The sequence below is a fragment of the Mya arenaria genome, chromosome 4 (assembly GCF_026914265.1).
Source record: "Mya arenaria isolate MELC-2E11 chromosome 4, ASM2691426v1".
NCBI lineage: Eukaryota > Metazoa > Mollusca > Bivalvia > Myida > Myidae > Mya > Mya arenaria.
Genome location: NC_069125.1, coordinates 23,094,772 through 23,114,633, shown reverse-complemented (window position 1 = coordinate 23,114,633; position 19,862 = coordinate 23,094,772). Strand labels below are relative to the sequence as shown.

Genomic DNA, 19,862 nt, shown 5'->3' with positions numbered 1-19,862 from the left:
CAATAAGATAAAGTATAGAGACACCGAATGTAGCGACGCATTTCAGTGTCGTAATATAAGAAATAGGCAACATTGCTGTTACTCAACACTAATTAACTGGGTTGAGGTTACACACAACTAACTTTTCGACTGAAATATGATTGAGCCATTTGGATGTAGGAGAATGACGTATACAGTAAGCCGCTTCATTACACGATGCATGTCACAGTATACGAAGGAGAAAGCGCATAATACACCAAAGAAACTGAAGTGAGAATAGTTTAAATATATATTATTTTGTTCTGAAGTTGTGCAACATATGCAATTGCTTTACCACCATGGGACTGGCACAATGGGCACTTTGGAACTTAGCGCCCATTTTGGTCAAATAGCCCCCACTCACATTTTAAAATTGGTCAAACAGCCCCCCAAAAACGTCCCCACTTTTCTATTTTTTCATAAGTATGTATACTTATGTTATTCCAAAACATTTTTAAACCTTTAATTTTACAAAATGAAGTGCAACCAACATTATTTGTATACTGTACAGTATTGAAAACTCTGACAATTTAACCAAGTTAGAATAACAAACGTTTTGAAATATTACTTATGAAAAAAATATCATATCTACATTTTAAATGTTTCTAAGCCATAAGTTTTTATTGTTTTTTCTTCTAATATTGATTACGCATCAAAATTTAAGGAACATGTAGGATATATAAATTAACTTTTTTTTTATTTTGAAATAATTTGCACATTGTACTCTTCACATATAATTTATTTCATATATTTTAGATACACATTTATACTGTACGGTAAAAAATATTCGCAATGTACAATACAATATACATTAACATTCTAAGGAAAATGTATATGATATATCAATAAATAATTCACGTCATTTGGATAAAATTTCATTAGGTTATTTGTTAATTAATAGTATTTATTATCAAGTTTCAATTTTATTAAATATATCTCATGTCACACTTCATGACAAACAGAGTTTTGATATAATATATATTACACAATATTGAGAACGAGGCTAGTCTGTATTTACTATCTATACTGCGTTTCGTATGTCATAAAATTCCATACGTATACTAACAGACAATGAAATTCTCATTTTCTATTATTATACTCGACATTAGTCCAGGCTTCCAATTTCAACTGTCAATTTATTATTTCTTTTTCTAAATTTAATCATACATGTAAAATTGATATGGTGTATTTATTAAATATTTTCAAATTCAACGTTTTTCTTCATACAGCCTTTAGACTTTACTGTAATAGAATTTTTACATAGTAAAACTAATAAATAAAAGCAAGCAAGTGTATTTCATGTTTATATCTTTTAACTCATTTCACAAATTTATGACAAAAAGAGTAATAGTACATATTTTTATCGGGGCTTAGCAAACATTATTCATATTGCGCATAATCAATTACTTTTTAAGCTTATTATTTATGTTTCAAACATATAAATGCACTTCACATTTATACGATTTTTGCACAATGTCATAATTGAGATGCCCTGTCTTTTCTAAATCATAAGTCTTTAATATGTGCAGATTATATTTAATATATTTTAAAACATTTTAATTGTCAAAAAATGTTTTGTCTTGAAATCAGGTTATAAATATTTGATCAGCAATTATGTAAATGCAATATTAAATTACAACTTTCCTTCAAATATAATTTCAAATAAAAAAGGAGTGGGGGCGATTTGACCAAAAGTTTGGGGGCTATTTGACCAAAATGGGGGCTATTTGACTTGGGGGTTATTTGACCAGGTTCCCAACAAACACGTTAAAAATTATTTTTTGTGACTTGCTAATGTTAAGTAAACATCCAAAAAATAAATACCAAGTTATGGAAGCCAGAACTTCTCTACACCATTTTCGGATTGTCTAAACCCCTGAGGAGTGGGTTTTGATGATAAAATATCCAATTGTATGTTTACGTTATGTAACTCAAGATATTGTAATAAAAATAATTTTGATTTCATGATATTGATGCCATTTCTCTGACAGTGAATTGGAAATATGATATTTTTGTTAAGTAAATAACGCATGGGTAATTGTTGTATTTTAATCAGCAAAGGGATTGACAAGCATAGAGGCAAAGGTCAGCGCATTCCTTTACCTGAGGTGCATGGTGAAGTTTTGTGGGGCATTCACCCTGTATCAGCAGCCCTACAGGCAGGGAAAAGACAAATTCATCAAGCACTCTTCCAGGTATACAAACATTCTTGTTGAATTTATTATTGAAATGATGCATGTTAATGGTCTTGTAAAATGCGTTGTTTGCATATATATAGACAAATATGTATATGGATTCATTTAAGAATGATTACAGAAGAAAATCGTATACTTAAATATTTATGATGGGAATATATTTGTATTCTTGAGTAGAGCATCTTATCTTCTATTGCAATTTTCAAAATGTGTCTTACTTGATAATTTAATATTTTATTATGTGTTTTTACAAATGCATCTTATTTTGTAATTTTCAAAGAGCAATTTCAAGGGCAGTAATGTCAGGTGCGTCCATGCTTTCCGGTTCATTGTTTTGAGTGGAAAACGTCCTCGATTTGGTGAGTATTATCACTGTTTTCTATATGTTTCAACGATAATTTTTAGAAACGAACTTGTGTAACAAATGAAGAGCAATTGCTCGTTTACGAAGACGCTTGTTTTAGATCAAAATAATGTCTGTATTAAAATATCTCGTGAAAACAATGCACGTCCTTACTAGGCTTCCCGACTCACTCAATGCATTTTTTGATTCAAAACAACTATTTAATACCGTTCTCTTGGGTACAAACCCCATCCGATGCTTTGTTCTGGGCAATAACAGTATTGCTATTGATTTCAAAATGCAGACAACCAATTTTGGAGTTAAATCGCCTCATTTACGAAAATGCTTGCTGGTTCATTCTGTACATTTTTAGAACCTATGTTCATCCCAAATCTGGAAGATCTATGGCACATTAAAATAACTAATAAAAGGCGTCGATTTTTTTAAAAATTCATGTACAGGTAGTGTATGTATACCACGTGATAAATTACATCATATATGCTACGTCGGAAGGCAACATTTTGCTTAAAATGAAGACGTAAATCGAAGATAACTTTTCAATCACTACACCATTTTAAAGAAACAAAGGGCGGTCTATTGTATTGTGAAAAGTTTTGTCGACGTGTTTTAAGAAACTAAACTCTCAACCAAACACTGGTGAATGACCGAGGCGGGGCTCCGTTAGCGGCGTAGACTGCGCTATGTTTATATAAAATGGTGAAGAAATAGGAAAGTTATCTTTGTTTAAAGTCTTCATTCGAAGCAAAATCTTGTTTTCGGACGTAGTGATTATGACGTTATTTATCACGTTGTATACACACACTGACAGGGCACTCTACTTAAAGTAGAACTGTCATTATTTTTGGGGGTTATATAGTAAGTCACGACGCGGTTACATGTAAATGTCTTTACATAAAACAGTTTTATCGACTTAGGTGTAACTTACAACATTTAAGACCTTAAATTGTTCACTGTTTCCTGCACGATTGCCAAAGTAAACATATAGCACACTCTTTAAGGTAAACTCTTAGTTCCTTTTCATTGCTATTTCCTAAATAATCCACAATTTTACCTTACATTATTACATAAGTAATTTTTAAAGGGGCTGTACTCGGCTCCGCACAATGAAATAGCGAAAAAAAAGAGAAAATTGTTGAAACCGGACATAAACTTTTTATCGATTTGTACAATGCATTGAAGCTTACTAACTTAAGTACCACATACAGTAAAACTGCGGTCGTTCGAGAACCGGCGTTCTCTCGAGGTGGGAGCTTGGTCCCGAACTTTTTCCTTCTATTCTTATATAAAATATACCTACGCTGCATTGAAACCTAATTATGTCGAGGAGTCGAGCAATATTCTCGGTCCCAAGTACACAAATCATGCACAAAACCTTATGGCTCCCTCGAGGTAATAATTTCACACTTTTTCCCAACGCGTGTTCCAAAATAAAGAGACAATAGCTAAGTATCAAAATTTTCGCAAGTTGTCAAAATTGCAATGACAGTTGAAGTTAATTGTGAGAAATGTAAATGAGTAATAAAAATATGAATAAACACTACCATATCGATCCAACATCGGAATCTCTGAAAAGAATTCCTTTTTGTCACTTTGCTTTGCAATATGGCCATTTTTTAAAACAAATTTGATTTATTGATATTTCTTTTACATTTTATATTTAGTATACATATAGTAAACGACAGCCTTTGAACATATGAGCGATTTCCACAACGCAATACATAATTGAGGTTTAGGCTCGGTCCCCTGCGACCTCGAGCGATCGCAGTTTTACTGTAGTTCAAAATTAATTTAATTTTCGCAGTTTTTCTTATTTATTTTTTTTAATTAAAAAAGATAACTAGGAATTCATTCCTGTATTGTGTGATTGGCTAGTTGATGTCATCACGTGATAAGACCAAGTTAGGTATATAGCTTAAATATTCCAACCGTTTAGGGTTGGTCCGCCCGGTTAGCTCAATCGGTAGAACGTTGGACTCTGAATCCCGGGCGGACCAGGTCACTTCTGTTGTGATTGGTTATGAAATCCTTTCAACGACCATTCGCACTGTACCACTGCCCCTGGCATGTACAGAAGTTGTCAGTTCCTTGCAGAGGTAACGGCACCTAGTACTGGTTCTGCCCAGGATGAGTGTGAGGTGGTTAAAATGTCACTCTGGGACCGTTCAATGTGCTCACGCCGGGACCCGGAGTATAAACTACTAACACCACCACCATTTAGGGTAAGCCTTGGACAATGGACTGCAATTTTGGCGACACCAGTTCCAACCCGGTCTCCAACTCAATTTTTTTTCTACAATTATGATATGATATGAAAGAGTAAAACATTTGTTTCAAATTGTCCTGAATTCTTTACAGAAAAAAACAACTTTTTGGTGCCAATCTGGTGTATAGTCCCTTTAATTTATAAAGAACCTCTATTTTGATTTTATCATCAAGTATCCAGAGTTCATTAATTATGTCGTTTATATGGACTACCTTTAAGCGTCTTGTTTTTTTTCTATTTAGATTCAAGTTTGATCTCTTCTTTCGTTTCATCTTTTATTACCTGAAAATATAAATTATAAATCTGTACATCCTCTTATTTAATTAAATAATTAACAAAATTAATTTTTGTGAAAAACTAAAACAAAACGACTGGTAATTCGGGTAAATACAGTGTGCCATAGATCTTCTAGATTTGGGATGAACCTAGGTTCTAAAAATGTACAGAATGAACCAGCAAGCATTTTTGTAAATGAGGCGATTTAACTCCAAAATTGGCTGTCTGCATTCGGAAAACAATAGCAATACTGTTATTGCCCAGAACAAAGCATCGGGTGGGGTTTGTACGCAAGAGAACGGTATTAAATAGTTTTTTTGAAGCAAAATATGCATTGAGTGAGTGGGGAAGCCTAGTAAGAACGAGCATTGTTTTCATGAGATATTTTAATACAGACATTATTTTGATCTAAAACAAGCGTCTTCGTAAACGAGCAATTGCTCTTCATTCAGTGCACAAGTTCGTTTCCATAAATTATCGTTGAAACATATAGAAAACAGTGATAATACTCACCGAATCGAGGACGTTTTCCACTCAAAACAATGAACCGCACTGGTAACATATGTTACTTGAATCATGCAATGTTATGTTCAGCATGGGTTAAATACTTCACGTGTGTTGGAGCTTCGCATGCAATGTGAACGCCTAACCATTCCTCTTCTGGCTGTAAGAAATGATATACTTGAGGAGATTTCTGGACACCATCCACACCAGGTAATGTTAAATGTTATTAGTGATAAAAATATGAAGGAAAAAAGAAAAGATGAAAGAAAATATCAAACAAGAATAAAAATATGTTCACATTTTAAGCCAATTGAAGAGCAGAACCATGACATATAATATATAATAATTACAGATATATTTGGTTGAACAATCCATTAAAGAATAAATTTCATTTTGAATCAGATAAAACTTTCTTTTCTTTTTTTCACCAGTTTAAAAAAGAAAAGAAAAAGGCACATCCACATTTCAAAATCATGGAATATAAGCACATTTTTGCAAATGATATGAGACAGGTTATGGTTAGGATAAAACAATATTAGAGTACTGTTCAAGTTTAAGACTGAGGTTGCTGATAATTGGTTATATACATGGATATGTGGCAGTATTATCTGAACAAAAATGATAGAACAGCATTGTGTATTTTTTGCTGTTAAGTTAGATAAGAACCCCCAGCTCATCAGCAAAAATTAACTTCTAAATACTAAAACACACAGCATAATATTTTACTTTTTATTTTTTAAGCTATCACTAGTAAACTTATAAATGCAGCTTGTCATTATTTCATACCAGTTCATTTTAAACATTTTATGCATTCTTATTTTGATGACATGAGCAAAATGGCTTCTCCAATTGTTTCTGATGATCGATTATTATTCGAGACCAAGTTTCAATCCCTACGAACATGCATATAAATCAAATGAATTTGTTTCATTTGTAATTCATGAACTGTACCTGACTTATAGTTTAACATTGAAATTTCGGTACATAAGTCATGAAGTTTGATATCAAGGCCCAATGTATGAATCAACTTGATCACTATGTAAATAAGCAAAATTAAGTGCAAAAAATACTTGACTCTGATTGGTTTGTTTGAAGCAGTGTGTTATAATGCAAATTTCAGCATGTACCGGGGGTAGTCATATTAATTAGATGTTAAAATGCTACTTATTGTAGGGTGTTTGTTTGGATGTGTCGGCCAGAATGTCCAGATTTATAGATGTAAACAGAGATATCAACAGGTGTGTAGTGTACCAGCTAAAGTGTGTTCTTTTTAACAATGTTCAAAGAGGCAAACAAGTATGTATCTATGGCAATGTTTTATTATTAATAACAATATTATGTCCTTGAAAACTTCTTATATAGGGACCTTCCTATGTGATACATTCCTTAAAATCATTTCTTTTGAATTTAATATTTATCTGGTAAACAAAGATTTATAAAAATGTTCAATGTCCACAATCAAGGCCTGCTAACAACAAGAAATTAAGTTTGCCATTTAATTGGATATTAAAACAAAAGATGAATTTAATCTCTCAGGTCAAGCTTAACTGACATCGAGACAGGGGAACCATCAGTGTGGGTCCTTCCTTACCGAGTTGTGGACACCATGAACATGGGCGCAATTCTCCGATCTACACACTTCTTCGGGGCCGACAAGGTGCTGTTGCCTTCTTATTACAGGTGTGGTGTTATTTTTACATAGGTACTCATTAAGAATAAAACTTTAAAGAGATCTTCTAAGAATGGTAAAGTGTTACAATAGTTAATACACAATATTGAGCACAAAGCTTTGGTATATTTGTAACCCAGGAATGTAGGCCATGGACCTGAAACTCTTCATGATACCCAGATGAAACTTGATTTACATGCTAACACTGATAATTATCTATATTATATGTAGCAAGTCTTATTAACTGGCTATAATAAATTATATTTGTTGAGCAGTAATGAAAGAAGAAGTTCACTACACAATTAATGATTTAAGTAAATAAAATACGTATATTTCAGCGCCTCTCTGAATGCAGTTGTAAGCAAGGCCAGTGCAGGAGCTATGGAGGTCTTAGATTTTCTTAGACTGCAGGATGAGTCCCAGCTGGAATTTGCATTACAGGTACTCTGGTGCGTTATAAAGTTGATGTAATTAAAATAATCATGCAAGCTTGTTTTCTGATAGTGTTAAACAAGTACATAATGTATCTTTGAATAAATCCATATTATACTTGTACTATCAGAAATGGTACTCAAATTTATCATTTATGATTGAGGTGAACGATAATCGACCACATAATCTTGGAATCAATTATTGCTATGTGGCTGATATCCTTAAAATAGTAAACCTCAAGATATCATTGAAAATTTACTTCCAAATAACAAACGTACAGCATAATAATTTGCCTTTATTCTCTTTCATTGTTAAGTACACTTTCTAACATGTAGGTTTTTGTTCTTTTAAGCCACTTCAGTTGAAATGTTTTGAAATTTTGCATTCAATTCCAAATGCCTTGAAAAATTACCGGTATTTCTGTTGAACGATTATGATTTTAGAGGGATTTTCGATCCCAACTAGTATCATGATAACCCTGGACAAACCAAATGCATGTTGACTTGGTTTCTTTTGTTAAAATGCTATTTCAGTGTATTTCAGTATCAAATCAATTGTTGCATTGCAAGCCAAATGAAACGATACATTTTAGATCATATCTCAGTAAATGTAGAACTGTAATATTTCAGATTAAGTAAAAATGTTGGTGCGCAGTGTTACCTGCAGTGTATGGATAAAGATCATGTTTGTGTAGAGGGACAGCTTCAGACCTACAGTTCAAACTTGTGGAACACAAACAATCAATCAACTGCAGTAGTGAATGAAATATCTTTACGGTATATATTTCCAGAAATGGAGGGATGCTGGTGGCGTTATAGTAGGATCCACGAGCAACAAAGAGCACTCATGCATGGTTCCACTTCACCAGTTTACAGCTGATAAACCAATCCTGCTTCTCATTGGTAGGAAATGCGGGTTGTTGTGTTAGCGTACTCACTGCCATCCAACGTGTCTCCAGTTGATTTCCAGGCCTGGGTGTATGGTTGATGGTCACTATGCTGAACATGTTGTAACTTTGTCATGCTGAGAGGTATTTTAAAATTACATAGCACATCGGTACATAAAGATGATGCGTATTGTGCAAGACCCACTTTCCTACCTCAAAGGTCAAGTTCACACTTAAAGGTACATCATTATTGAATGGTTTTCATGTCTGGGCTATATTTTGTCATGCAAGGAGGTAATTTAGAAGTACATGTACTTGGCACATATGTTCAGAACATAAAGTGACATGGTGCATGCAAGACTCACATCACTGCCTCAATGGTCACACAAACAAGTTTATCATTATGGAATGCTGCATATATGCATATACAGTATAGTTGGTCGAGTCGTGAATGTAACTTTGTAATTTACAGAGGGATTGTAAAATGAATTGGTACATGTGTTCTTTACATAAAGGTGATGTGTTGTGTGCAAGACCCACACCTTTACCTAAAGTTTGAGGTCACAAGTAGAGTTAAATAATTATTGAATGCTGTATGTATGCTCATTATAGTATAATTGATCGTGTCAGAGCCGTAACTCTGTCATGCACGGAGGGTTTTTAAAATTACTTGGCACACATGTTTGGTACATAAAGGCAATGAACCATGACACTACCTTAAAGTTCAAGGTCACACTTAAAGTTTAATCATTATGCAATGATGCTTATGCACATAGTTGTTCCGAACTAGCTTGTGTCCTGGTGCAGAGGCCCATGTCCCTACCCCCCGATACACTTATTTTTGCTATAGTGCTAATTTATTTTCATAATTTCCTAAAACATGCGCATTTTTTTTAATGAGTATTTTAGAATTTGACCATTTTATACAGAATCCTGGTTCTCAAAAAATAAATTATAAAAAAAGTTACGTCTACCTACCGATCCTTTTTTTGAAAAATAAGTGGAAACAAAGTACTTTTTATGGCCTCAATCCTCCACACTCGACGTCAGCCATAATGGGGGCAGGCATATGATTATATTTTATGATAGCTCTTCCTAAATGAAGGCGTATTAGTAATTGCATAATTTATTGAACTTGATGGCACTTTAGAGGCATTTGTCTCTTACTGTGACAGCTCTTGTTTGTTTACACTTTTGAATTAGGCAGAAGGCTATTCAAATTTTTTTTTGTTATTTATTCGTGAATATAAACAAATATACTGACAGAAGCCAAGGGTGTGGCTTTAAGTCTTTTTAGATGGAACACAATTTAAGTTCCCTTCTTTCAGGCAATGAAGCGACAGGCTTACCTGATGCTATATGTCAACACTGTGATGTCTTGCTGTACATAGGGGGACACACCTTCACATCGGCGGACCACTGGCATGTCTCATCCCTAAATGTTTCAGTGGCAACAGGTAGTTTCTTGATTTTATAACAACTGCGACAATGATGACTTTTGAAATACTCTGTTTTATTGCTTAGAATGTTGCATGCTAAAAATGTTGTTTATAAGGGATGTGAGGTGAAGATATCATGTCAAATAAGGACAAAGTAATTCTTATTATAGTATGACCTTAACTAAGTGCATTTTTTAAGATCTGTGGTTTGATTGATCAATGTTCAATATACCATATATTTGGTGGAAACTTATCATTGTTAGGATTGAACTTTCAACCTTCAAGATGGTGCAAGCATTATACTCTAAATTATATCATAAAAAACATTGCCATTTTGAAGAAACATCTTACATGTTTTTGATATACAAGTTAGAATAACTAGTGTGAGAGCTTTTGATGTTTAGACATAATTGAAAAGCTTTATAACGGCCACATCATATCGTCATATTTCTCCACGTGAGCACCGTCCATGGAGATCGTCAAGAGAGAGTCCAGGGTGTCGCTGCCTAGGCGACTCTGCTGGCACCAATTTAATAGCTTCACGTCGAGAAGCTGCGTTAACTGTCTGCAGTAGCCATAGGGATCAGAAGGCTGACGGTAGCAATGACAGCAAGGTCCTCTATTCCCTCCTTGAACCAGCCAACAACTCGTTCAAACACTCCTGTGACAGTCAGTTTCCTCAATGTCTCTTGAGGAGTGTGTATTTGCATTGGACAGCGGATGGATGGGCGGAACTGGCTCATATTGAAAGTCGTTGAAATTTGTATTTTAATTTTTTTTCAAATTATGAAACTGTATTACTTGAATCTATTCCGTTCGATTTCGACATTTCGAAGAGGAATAGTCAGTCTTTGCACTCTTTTGGGGAACATCTGCTATAGCTCATTTTGTGTTTGTTTTTACAGGGTCTTGTTAATTTCATATGAAGGTAAAAAAACATATAAACTGGTTTATAAATCTTATATCAAACGTATTACATATTGATATTTCAGGTATTCTCCTACACAGCATAATGCAAACCAGATTGAAAACAAACAGATAGCAGCGTCTCAAACAAGTGTGGCTTTGTTTTGAGTTAAATATTTTGGAATTGTCATTTAAATAAGCCAATAATAAAAGATGGTAAAGAAATTTTTATTTTCTGTACTAAATTTTATATTGTTAGTCAAAAGCAAGCCATTCATTGTAAGAAATCAACATCAAATGTTGCAAAATATATACAAAATTCATTAAGGCATTTGTTTTGGACATGAACATACAAACTATAAAAATATAAACACAATAAACCGTATACTTTGATTTTGTATATGTACATGTACACATGTGCAAATTCTTGAGTATTGGTTGATCTAAAGCTATAACAAAAAAATTATGAAATGAGCTGTCAATTTTTATATTGTGTGGACAGACAATTATTTTGAGACCTTAATAAATGTGTACATTTTTCTTATCACAGACAGACATTTTCCATAGTAACAATTACATAAAATCCTGTTAAGAGTACTCAGGATAAAGTACCTCTTGTGAGGGTAACAGGTTGTTAGTCTTCACCTAAGTACATTAATTGATTATATAATCTATATAATTATTTTTTTTATACATCTGGTCCTAAAATATTCACAGCCCTGATAACAAGTAAAGGTAGTAAAAAAGGAGCTTGATGAATACTGAAATCCTCCACTGCCTGCACAACAGTAACAAGACAGTATCAATAAAAACATCATATAATTTTAAAATAATAACAACATAAATCATGACAAAAGTAATCAAAAGAACTTGATTGTCATAAATATGCCCCTGATGTCGTCTATATACGTGTATGAGAATGTAATGGGCAGAAACAGAATATATAGAGAGAACAAGAATATTTCGTATTTCCAGGTTTGGAATTGACTTGGGAAATTAGATTAGATGCAATCATTATTTTGAAATTTATGAAAAAAAGTGTTATAAAAATAATTTCAATTTATTGCTCTTGTGCTGGTTTAACACACCTATGTTGATTATGTAAAATGAGTTTGTTTGTTTTTCAATGAAGAAAATAAATAAATCGAAGAAAAAACAGTGATGATGTGATCGACTTATGTTTATCATGTTCGCAGCTTTTATAAGGTATATTACAGTGTTCATACATGTGACTCCTCGCACAGGTAGTGTGTAGATCAAGTGTTGATGAACAAGAGGATTTGTTCATAACTTTTCGTCAAATATTTTACCAAACAAGCGTTATAAATAACAATATAAATATATAAACATATACATGGAAATAATCACAATATCCGGCAAAATAAACATTAGTGCATCCGAGCAAACATATGCACCAACACTACAGTACTACAGCACATGTTTTAACAACATTTCATGGCATTTACAGAAGTACAAAATTATTCTAATAGCTCACAGTTAACAAAGGCTCTCTTTACGCTCAACAAAAACACGTGCGGAACGTGTTGCACGACGAACGTGTGTATTTCAGAACCAACCAAAATGATGTCATAGATTTCATCTACTTAATATTTTCATTTTCATCATAATGCATCATTTCCTCCATATCCTCTATTGGATGCCGAATGTCCACGGGTTCAAGGCCAAAATTCTCTTTAAGCGCCTCACGGACGGCAGGGGTCAGGAAGGCTGGCATAACCGGTCCTAACCGGATGTTCTTAACTCCGAGGCTAAGCAGGGATAGAAGAACTGCGACGGCCTTCTGTTCAAACCACGAGAGCGAGATCGAAAGAGGGAGACTATTGATGTCGGTGTTCAAGGCGCTTGCAAGCGCTTTGGCGACCATTATCGCTCCGTAACTATCGTTACATTGGCCCATGTCAAGGACGCGCGGAATTCCGGTGTTTCCTAGCGTTCCGAAATCAAGATCGTTAAATCTATATTTAGCACAGCCCATGGTAAGAATGAGCGTCTGCGGCGGAAGTGACTTGGCAAGGTTTGTGAAGTAGCTCCGCTTATGTTCCGATCCGTCGCAACCCCCGATGACGAACAGCCGCTTTAAGTCACCCTTGGATACAGCGTCCAAAACCTAATATAGAATAAACCAAAACATTTAGAAATATACAGGATGTGCGTAAATGCATAATTACAACATCAGCACCAAAGGCGCCAACGTTCTTCCGATTTACTCCGTTGACAAAGGGGCTGCACAGAACAAATGTTTTAGAACGGGTTCAGTTATCGGACCTGCTACCTACATGTTCATGTGCGTATGGTCATAGTAAAGGATTGTACTAAGTTTCCTGTTGATATAACTTAAACACTACACCTTTAAAAAATACCAAAAAAGGAAACATCAATAATGTATTATTTTGCACGCTGACTCCGACGTCAATACCGTGACGTTTGAAAACTAGATACGCGAATTTAACTGAACAGCCTACCGTCTCAGCATGCTCGACTATAGCCTCCCTGCTGAAACCGATAAGTAACTTCTTGTCGAAGTGTTTTGCCGCTGTCTTGTCGTCGAATCCAGCACATGATTTGGCGTGCTGAAGAAAAGAATCAAAACTTTGAATCCAATAATTAGATTTTATCAATATGTTCGTTCAATCTTTTGTTTATTTTTCTAGAGCATTATATTTTTATTATAATAATTAAAAAAATATATAGAACGTCAATAGGAATTCTTGAAATCGTACTGTTATATTTGTAAGCACGGTGTCATTTTCATTTTAGCGACAGGCAGACAATGATAGCCATTCGACATTTCAAAAGGCCGTTCAACACGTAGGTTTAAATTTTAACCTTGAATGATTTGTTCAATCTTCGAACGAGTCCCTGTTATCAACAATAATCTCTAAATCTCGCATTCGGAACTCCTCGGCCATTTTTTCAAAAAAAATGGCCGAGGAGCTCCGAATGTAAATCTCGTTGTGATGATTCGAACAAAAGTAGGTACGGAAGTGCCAAACAGACCGATGGATGGGGCCCCATGGCAACACATTTACTAGCACGTCACCCGTAATAGGGATAGGGATGGGGGTGTAGATGGGAGAAATACTTACAAAATTTTAAAATGAGCAACGGCAACAGACAGTACCTGCATAAGCGCCTCCATGTGTTCGGGATTGTGGAGGTCTATATGCTTGACGCCGCTGATCCCTGTATCGTTGAGCGTATAAAGGCGGTCTCTGTACGATCGGAGTGGCTCAATCACGCAGTTGGTCGAGGCGAGAACCGGACCCGGAAACGCCGCAAAGTCGATCTTTTGGTTCTGCCAGGCGCCGCCGAAATGGCCAACCAAGTTCTGGAAATAAGTTGACAGAGAATTAAAATCCTTCAACATGTATTCAACAGGTTTCACGATTGTACAAAAGGCATCAATGTCGCACGGCGATAGAAAAGTACGGTGGTGTAAAATTCGAAACTGCCATTATCAACTTTATTAGTACCAAAAGGGACTAACAGCCGGAAACAATCATGTTTCTAGGGCATAATTCAACAAATATTTAGGATAGAGCAATGGAAACCATGAATATACGCTTGAAGTTTTAATGTAAGACTGTTCTTAAAATGAGACGAGGAAAAGAACGTTTACACCACATGTACCTGGTGTTTGTTGAGCCCGGGGTAGCTATGCGCGGGGAGCATCTCGCCGTGCGTGTACACGTTAACGTCCGCAGCCTTGGCGGCAGGAAGTATGAGAGACAGGTCCACCATGTCGTGACCCGATATCATGATGCACTGGGGAGGGTTTGGGAAGAAAATACTATACCAATGATGCGATATCTTATAACAAGAGGATATATGCTCTACCGGCACGTATGTTTTGTTTATCTACTGAACTCGCATTCAAAGTGAAGCAATCAGTGAACCATAACGTTTCACGAAAGTCAAGAACTACTAGAATATACACAAAGGTGTATCCCTTAAATTACTGTAGCATTTCAAGGGCCATAATCCAGTCATGCATGGGCAGAACTGGCTCGATTAAGAAAGAAATCGAGTTCTCGTAGATATTTAACTATTGTAAAAGTTTGGTAAAGATACAACACAACTGAAGTCTGTATTGCGTTCGCAAGCAATCGTTTACAGATACACGGACAACGGACACTGCGCCATCGCAGAAGCTCTTCTGAACTTTGGCCAGTAGAGATAAAACGTGTTAAAGAGCTGTTTAACTAATTATGTGTCATTTTCTTAGTGAAATATCATATCGACAAGAGACGAGCGCTATATATCATGTTTAAACAACATAACGTGTGTCGTTGGTCACGGTGGAGATGAATGAAATCATTTTCATGTGAGTATATTTCATCAGGCGATCGCCAAGAACATTGTCGTTTTGCATAGGCGGCGCTCTTAAAGCATATACCTTGCCGGATATTGGTTGAGTGCTGACTGTTGTCGGCTTGGGCGTGCCAAACTGGCGTCGATGGCCGCGATCTAACAACTCCAGGACGCGCATGTTCACCTCGCCGACCTTTAGAGCCATTTCTAGGTTTGCACCAAGGTCATGTCGTCTGTCATCCGGTCCGCTCACCAGAAAACTGAGCGCCTGTGTGGTACAAAATAATGAGATGCGATGAAGCGATGCTATGTACCATGTTCAAGAGGGCACAAAGCTACATATGCATTTAATATTTATAAATAACTTAGTTTGGTATCATAACATACATGTACGAATAACACTGGCCCTCCCGGCCTCGGACCACATCCGTTTAAATCTCAGTGACTCATTGCATTCGTGATATTCATTGCAAACCAATGGAATGTGTGCAATACATGGTATTCGTTGGCTGTTGAGAACTCACCGATAAGCAACGACAGTGGATCAGCCAGTCGATAACCTATTGTGATCTTATTTAGGTTGCATAGCGAGGGCAAATGACAAACAAACAAATGCATGAACAACACATACACAGGTTAACACATTTACAGTCCTAACCAGGTACATCAGGTGGAGCCTAGGGGTCGGATCACCGAGCCCCGCGGCGTGGGGGGAGTACGCAGCCAGTCCCCTGAGCCCGTAGACAGACATTAACAATAAGAATTTTCCCTACCTGGTACATAAATCTGGGCACCCAGGGGTCGGATTCTCCAAGCCCCACTGCGTGTGCGGAGTACGCGGCCAGACCTTTGAGCCCGTAGATGGTCATGTAGCGGACCCCGTTCACATCTGGCCCGTATTCTTTCTGTTCCTCAAGAACTCCAAACTTATGGCCTTTGGATAAAGATAATGTACTTTTTAAATATATTTATAAATAAATCGGGTAAATCAATACTCCTCATTAAATATGGACGCTTATATAGCGGCCCATTCACATTGCATGTACGGCCTCTGTGTTTGTCCTTGAAACTTAATTAGGGAAGTTGAATGATAATTTGGCAAGCTTTCATGATCTAGGGAACACATATTAAGCTCAGACTGTCTCTGCGCAGACACGACTTTGATATACGTTATATGTGGACACCGACTGAGCACCATTATGCATAAAGTTTGTAAACGTGCCAAGAGATTAAATGGCAAACATAAACAATTAATAGTTCCTTGTTTCCTGAAATTATATTGTATTGATTATAAAATTGTTAAATTCTATTAAAAAAAGATGTTTGACGTGTAAGGTATTTGAACTAGCCCCCCACCCCCATTAACTACTCTTCGTCCATACCTTCGCTTTCCAAGTATTCAATATTGTCATATCCGAATAGGGGTTGCCATGCAGCCGGCCCCTGGTTGAGCGCCGGGTCAAGGGGTGTCCCAGTCCGCACAGCTTCGGCTTCCAGGAGGGGCCGGATCTCTTCCCGGAACTCAACCGCCCGCCGGATGTAATCCGGAAACCGCTCTGGGTCAAAGTTAACGTTTGTCAGTGTGCTGCAAAAGACAAAAACGTAGAAATGAGGATTCTTAGACTGAAATAACTTGTTTTGAAGAATTAATAGGCTATTGTAAAGAAATATATATTCTTTACTCACAACTAAAATTATACACGAAGCCGCGTACTAAGAATACCACGTCGAACTCAACTTTATTTTTATATTTCTTTGACAACATAAAAAAAGTCTAAATCTTCTAAATTAGAAAAATCTTCATCTATGTCAGACTTCCGATGTTAGTGTTTATATAATTTACGCACTCCATATTGCGAAGACAGCCCAATACCTGAACATGGCTCCCCGGAAGAAGTTATCGCATTCCTCCGAGGACCAGAGGCCCTTTTCAAGCGCACGAGAGGCGTGGACGGAGAGGCCCGTCAGTGCGTACACGAGAAGGTCCTGTAGGGCCGCCGTCTCGGGCGTCTTCCCGCACACACCGACCTTGACACACCCACGCCGAGATTTGGTCTGTTCACACTGGTAGCAAAACATTTCTGGAATAAGTGATGTATGAAGATAGACATTTTTAGCAGAGTTCATACCATTCTTGCTTTATGTTATATCATGACCGGTGAAGATCATTTTTCAACGTTGAACGTGCAATGACAACATTTACTTTAATCAAAATTCATTAAAAAAAATTCAGTGCTAAATTTTGGTCATTAATGTGGTAATTTTTTAACGATTAATTAAAGAAGAAATTAAAATAAACGTTCTCTGAAAATAACCAGCGACTTCCGCTGTCAAGTGGCCAGCTTCCCAAGCCCGAGCTCGAGCCTATAACATCCTGGACCGGTCTTTAATCACGGATTATAGATGCATATTAAACAACCAACATAGTCTCTTAAACCGGGATACATTCTGAAATACATCACTGGTTCCTTTTTTTACATAAAATACGAATGTCACCTCGGTTTGAAACCATTATTGAAACCATTATATGCAAGTTGTGGGGAATAGGATGGAACCACCTCGTTTTGTAGATATAAGTAGACCCCTCTTTGTAATTGTATCCATCGGGTATAGTAATACATGACACAATCTTAGAACAATCATGTTCACGTTGTAAGATAACGTTACTGTTTCATGTGTGTTACGTCTAGTTAATTTTTGCTGTTAAATTGAACTTAGTACAATGCGAAGGCATTTTTAATCATTCAACCATGGCCATCTCAAAAGCGGTATATATAGATATCAACATGGGTCAATGACATGCATTCATATAAAACAGCGGGCAGCGATGTATATTTTCACTACGGTCTTGAATCAAACCGTCTTAAAGTATATATTCAATTATCATTATTTATGCTTGGAAGGTATGGAAAGTGCTTTACTGTTTGTTTGTTTTCGATTTTAGTTTTCTTATGTATTTGGCAATATTACCTGGTTTTGCTAGAGTGTCCACGCTCGCCGCTGAAGCGAGACATCTATTGAGTGCCACTTTCCACGACCCTGCCCAGTCATCCAACCTCTGACCCCCGGGCTTGATCCCTCGTGTTAGTGCGGGGCTCACCTTGCCTAACCCCCGCGCAACGTTTAAACTACGACTTAACATGACTTGATTAATGAGTGCAAGTAATTATTCGTTGAGAACAAATGTAATGATCCAAAATATTATGAGTATTGTTACATGTCCGATTTTATAAATGTACCTGCGTTTAACACTGCACTTATTTCGATCTGCAGATAAAACAAAATTTACAACAGTTCTGTTCTTTATCAAATACACTCAAAACGCATCCTATATCAATACATTAAGTATTGATTGATATCTCGGTGTCCACCGGTCTGCGAATATTTACAAGGAAACACAAACATTCGCTCATTTATTAACACTCTTTGCCTTCTGATAAAGATAACACTTGACACCTTCTTTCAATCGTATTTCGAAACTTCCTCTTTGCAGGCATGCAAATGTGCACGTACTTAACTTGTTTACTATCTTCGGACATTATCGACCTACTTGGCCAATAAACCGTGAATACAGAAGCTCTCTCGTTCATGTGGAGAAGTCGCGATGCGCGGGAGTTTTTAAAACAGATCAATGTTGCATTGATTGCTGTAGACGCAGTCGACAACGCTTTTGAATATCGATATATACAAATGTATAAAAACACATATTTATCAGTCACCAGTGTTTTACATTTTAAAAAAAACCCACACGAATCAAACAAAGTGTGTATGTTAAAAGAAAACACTTGGATTTACCATTCGATTGTCAACATATTTTGAATCCTATTTCACTCATTCTATTATGCACCAGTCGATTGTAACCACGGCCCCCCAGGTCCGGGGTATAGCGGGGACTTTGACTTCCGGTCCAGCCAACCCCGGGTACGAACTGCTGGTAAAATCCCCGCTAAATACCCCCGCTCCAAAGGGTCCTAGGTAAGGCCCATTTCCCGCTATTTTTGGCGCGAGGACAAAACCACCGCATTCACCCGACACTGCGCGGCCACCTGGTAAAAACACGGCCCTTTTCCCCGGCTATCCCCCGGACCTGGGGAGGGGGGGGGGGCATGGTTACAATTGACTGGTGCATTATATGGTTGTGAAGTGTACTGGTCTGGCGTCGTAAGGCACAAATTAACATTTTTTCAATATAAAAACAGCAAAGACAAATTTAAAGATATTACCACGGTTGTGAAATTGTTTGAGATTTATTTTATTTGATATAGATTTGATAATGTAAATCTATTTAAATTACGAGGTAGGTAATTTACTAAGGTAAAATAGTAGACGTTCAAAACTGGTTTTGCCATATAAAACATCGTAAACAAGAGCCCCAAGAGGGCCTATGATCTACTGGCATGGCTCTTGTGGTCATTTTCAATCCAGAGCATGTATGTAAGAGTAATAGGCAACACATATATAGTTCACGTTTTGTGTTTGGGTTAGCTGAAAACGCTTTATACATGGTCAAAATTTCATTGCTGTAGCTTTAAAAAAATAAAAAGTAAGTTTAAAGGGGTGGGGCCAGCTTTTGCCCAA

The 19,862-nt window shown here is 36.5% G+C and overlaps 2 protein-coding genes across 5 annotated transcripts; one reads left to right on the top strand and one right to left on the bottom strand.

The window, feature by feature from the left end:
• The first annotated feature begins 33 nt into the window (after positions 1–33).
• LOC128231974 (rRNA methyltransferase 1, mitochondrial-like) lies at positions 34–11,181 on the top strand. Of its 4 annotated transcripts, none has more exons than XM_052945284.1 (9): positions 34–175; positions 2,075–2,213; positions 5,711–5,830; positions 6,794–6,858; positions 7,157–7,300; positions 7,628–7,730; positions 8,512–8,623; positions 9,936–10,064; positions 11,039–11,181. In XM_052945284.1, the coding sequence occupies exons 3-9, from the start codon at positions 5,747–5,749 to the stop codon at positions 11,086–11,088; spliced, it is 687 nt and encodes a 228-aa protein (XP_052801244.1). In that variant the 5' UTR covers positions 34–175; positions 2,075–2,213; positions 5,711–5,746; the 3' UTR covers positions 11,089–11,181. The 4 variants fall into 4 exon arrangements, with proteins under 4 accessions (XP_052801244.1, XP_052801242.1, XP_052801243.1 ...); XM_052945282.1 differs by having other exon boundaries at positions 34–249; XM_052945285.1 differs by lacking the exon at positions 34–175 and adding an exon at positions 1,821–1,929.
• LOC128231973 (hydroxylamine reductase-like) lies at positions 10,990–18,809 on the bottom strand. Its single transcript, XM_052945281.1, has 9 exons — positions 18,255–18,809; positions 17,158–17,365; positions 16,667–16,869; positions 16,058–16,218; positions 15,370–15,552; positions 14,604–14,738; positions 14,095–14,301; positions 13,436–13,543; positions 10,990–13,080 (listed from the first exon to the last, which is right to left on the bottom strand). The coding sequence occupies exons 1-9, from the start codon at positions 18,424–18,426 to the stop codon at positions 12,553–12,555; spliced, it is 1,905 nt and encodes a 634-aa protein (XP_052801241.1). The 5' UTR covers positions 18,427–18,809; the 3' UTR covers positions 10,990–12,552.
• Positions 18,810–19,862: the final 1,053 nt, after the last annotated feature.

Coding starts and splice junctions, on each gene's coding strand:
- LOC128231974 (XM_052945282.1), top strand. CDS start 137: ATGATTGAGCCATTTGGATGTAGGAGAATGACGTATACAGTAAGCCGC. Junction 5,831..6,793: donor CTGGACACCATCCACACCAG/GTAATGTTAAAT, acceptor TACTTATTGTAG/GGTGTTTGTTTGGATGTGTC. Junction 10,065..11,038: donor AAATGTTTCAGTGGCAACAG/GTAGTTTCTTGA, acceptor TTGATATTTCAG/GTATTCTCCTACACAGCATA.
- LOC128231973 (XM_052945281.1), bottom strand. CDS start 18,426: ATGTTAAGTCGTAGTTTAAACGTTGCGCGGGGGTTAGGCAAGGTGAGC. Junction 16,219..16,666: donor TGAATACTTGGAAAGCGAAG/GTATGGACGAAG, acceptor CTTTATCCAAAG/GCCATAAGTTTGGAGTTCTT. Junction 14,739..15,369: donor CTCAACCAATATCCGGCAAG/GTATATGCTTTA, acceptor AACCCTCCCCAG/TGCATCATGATATCGGGTCA.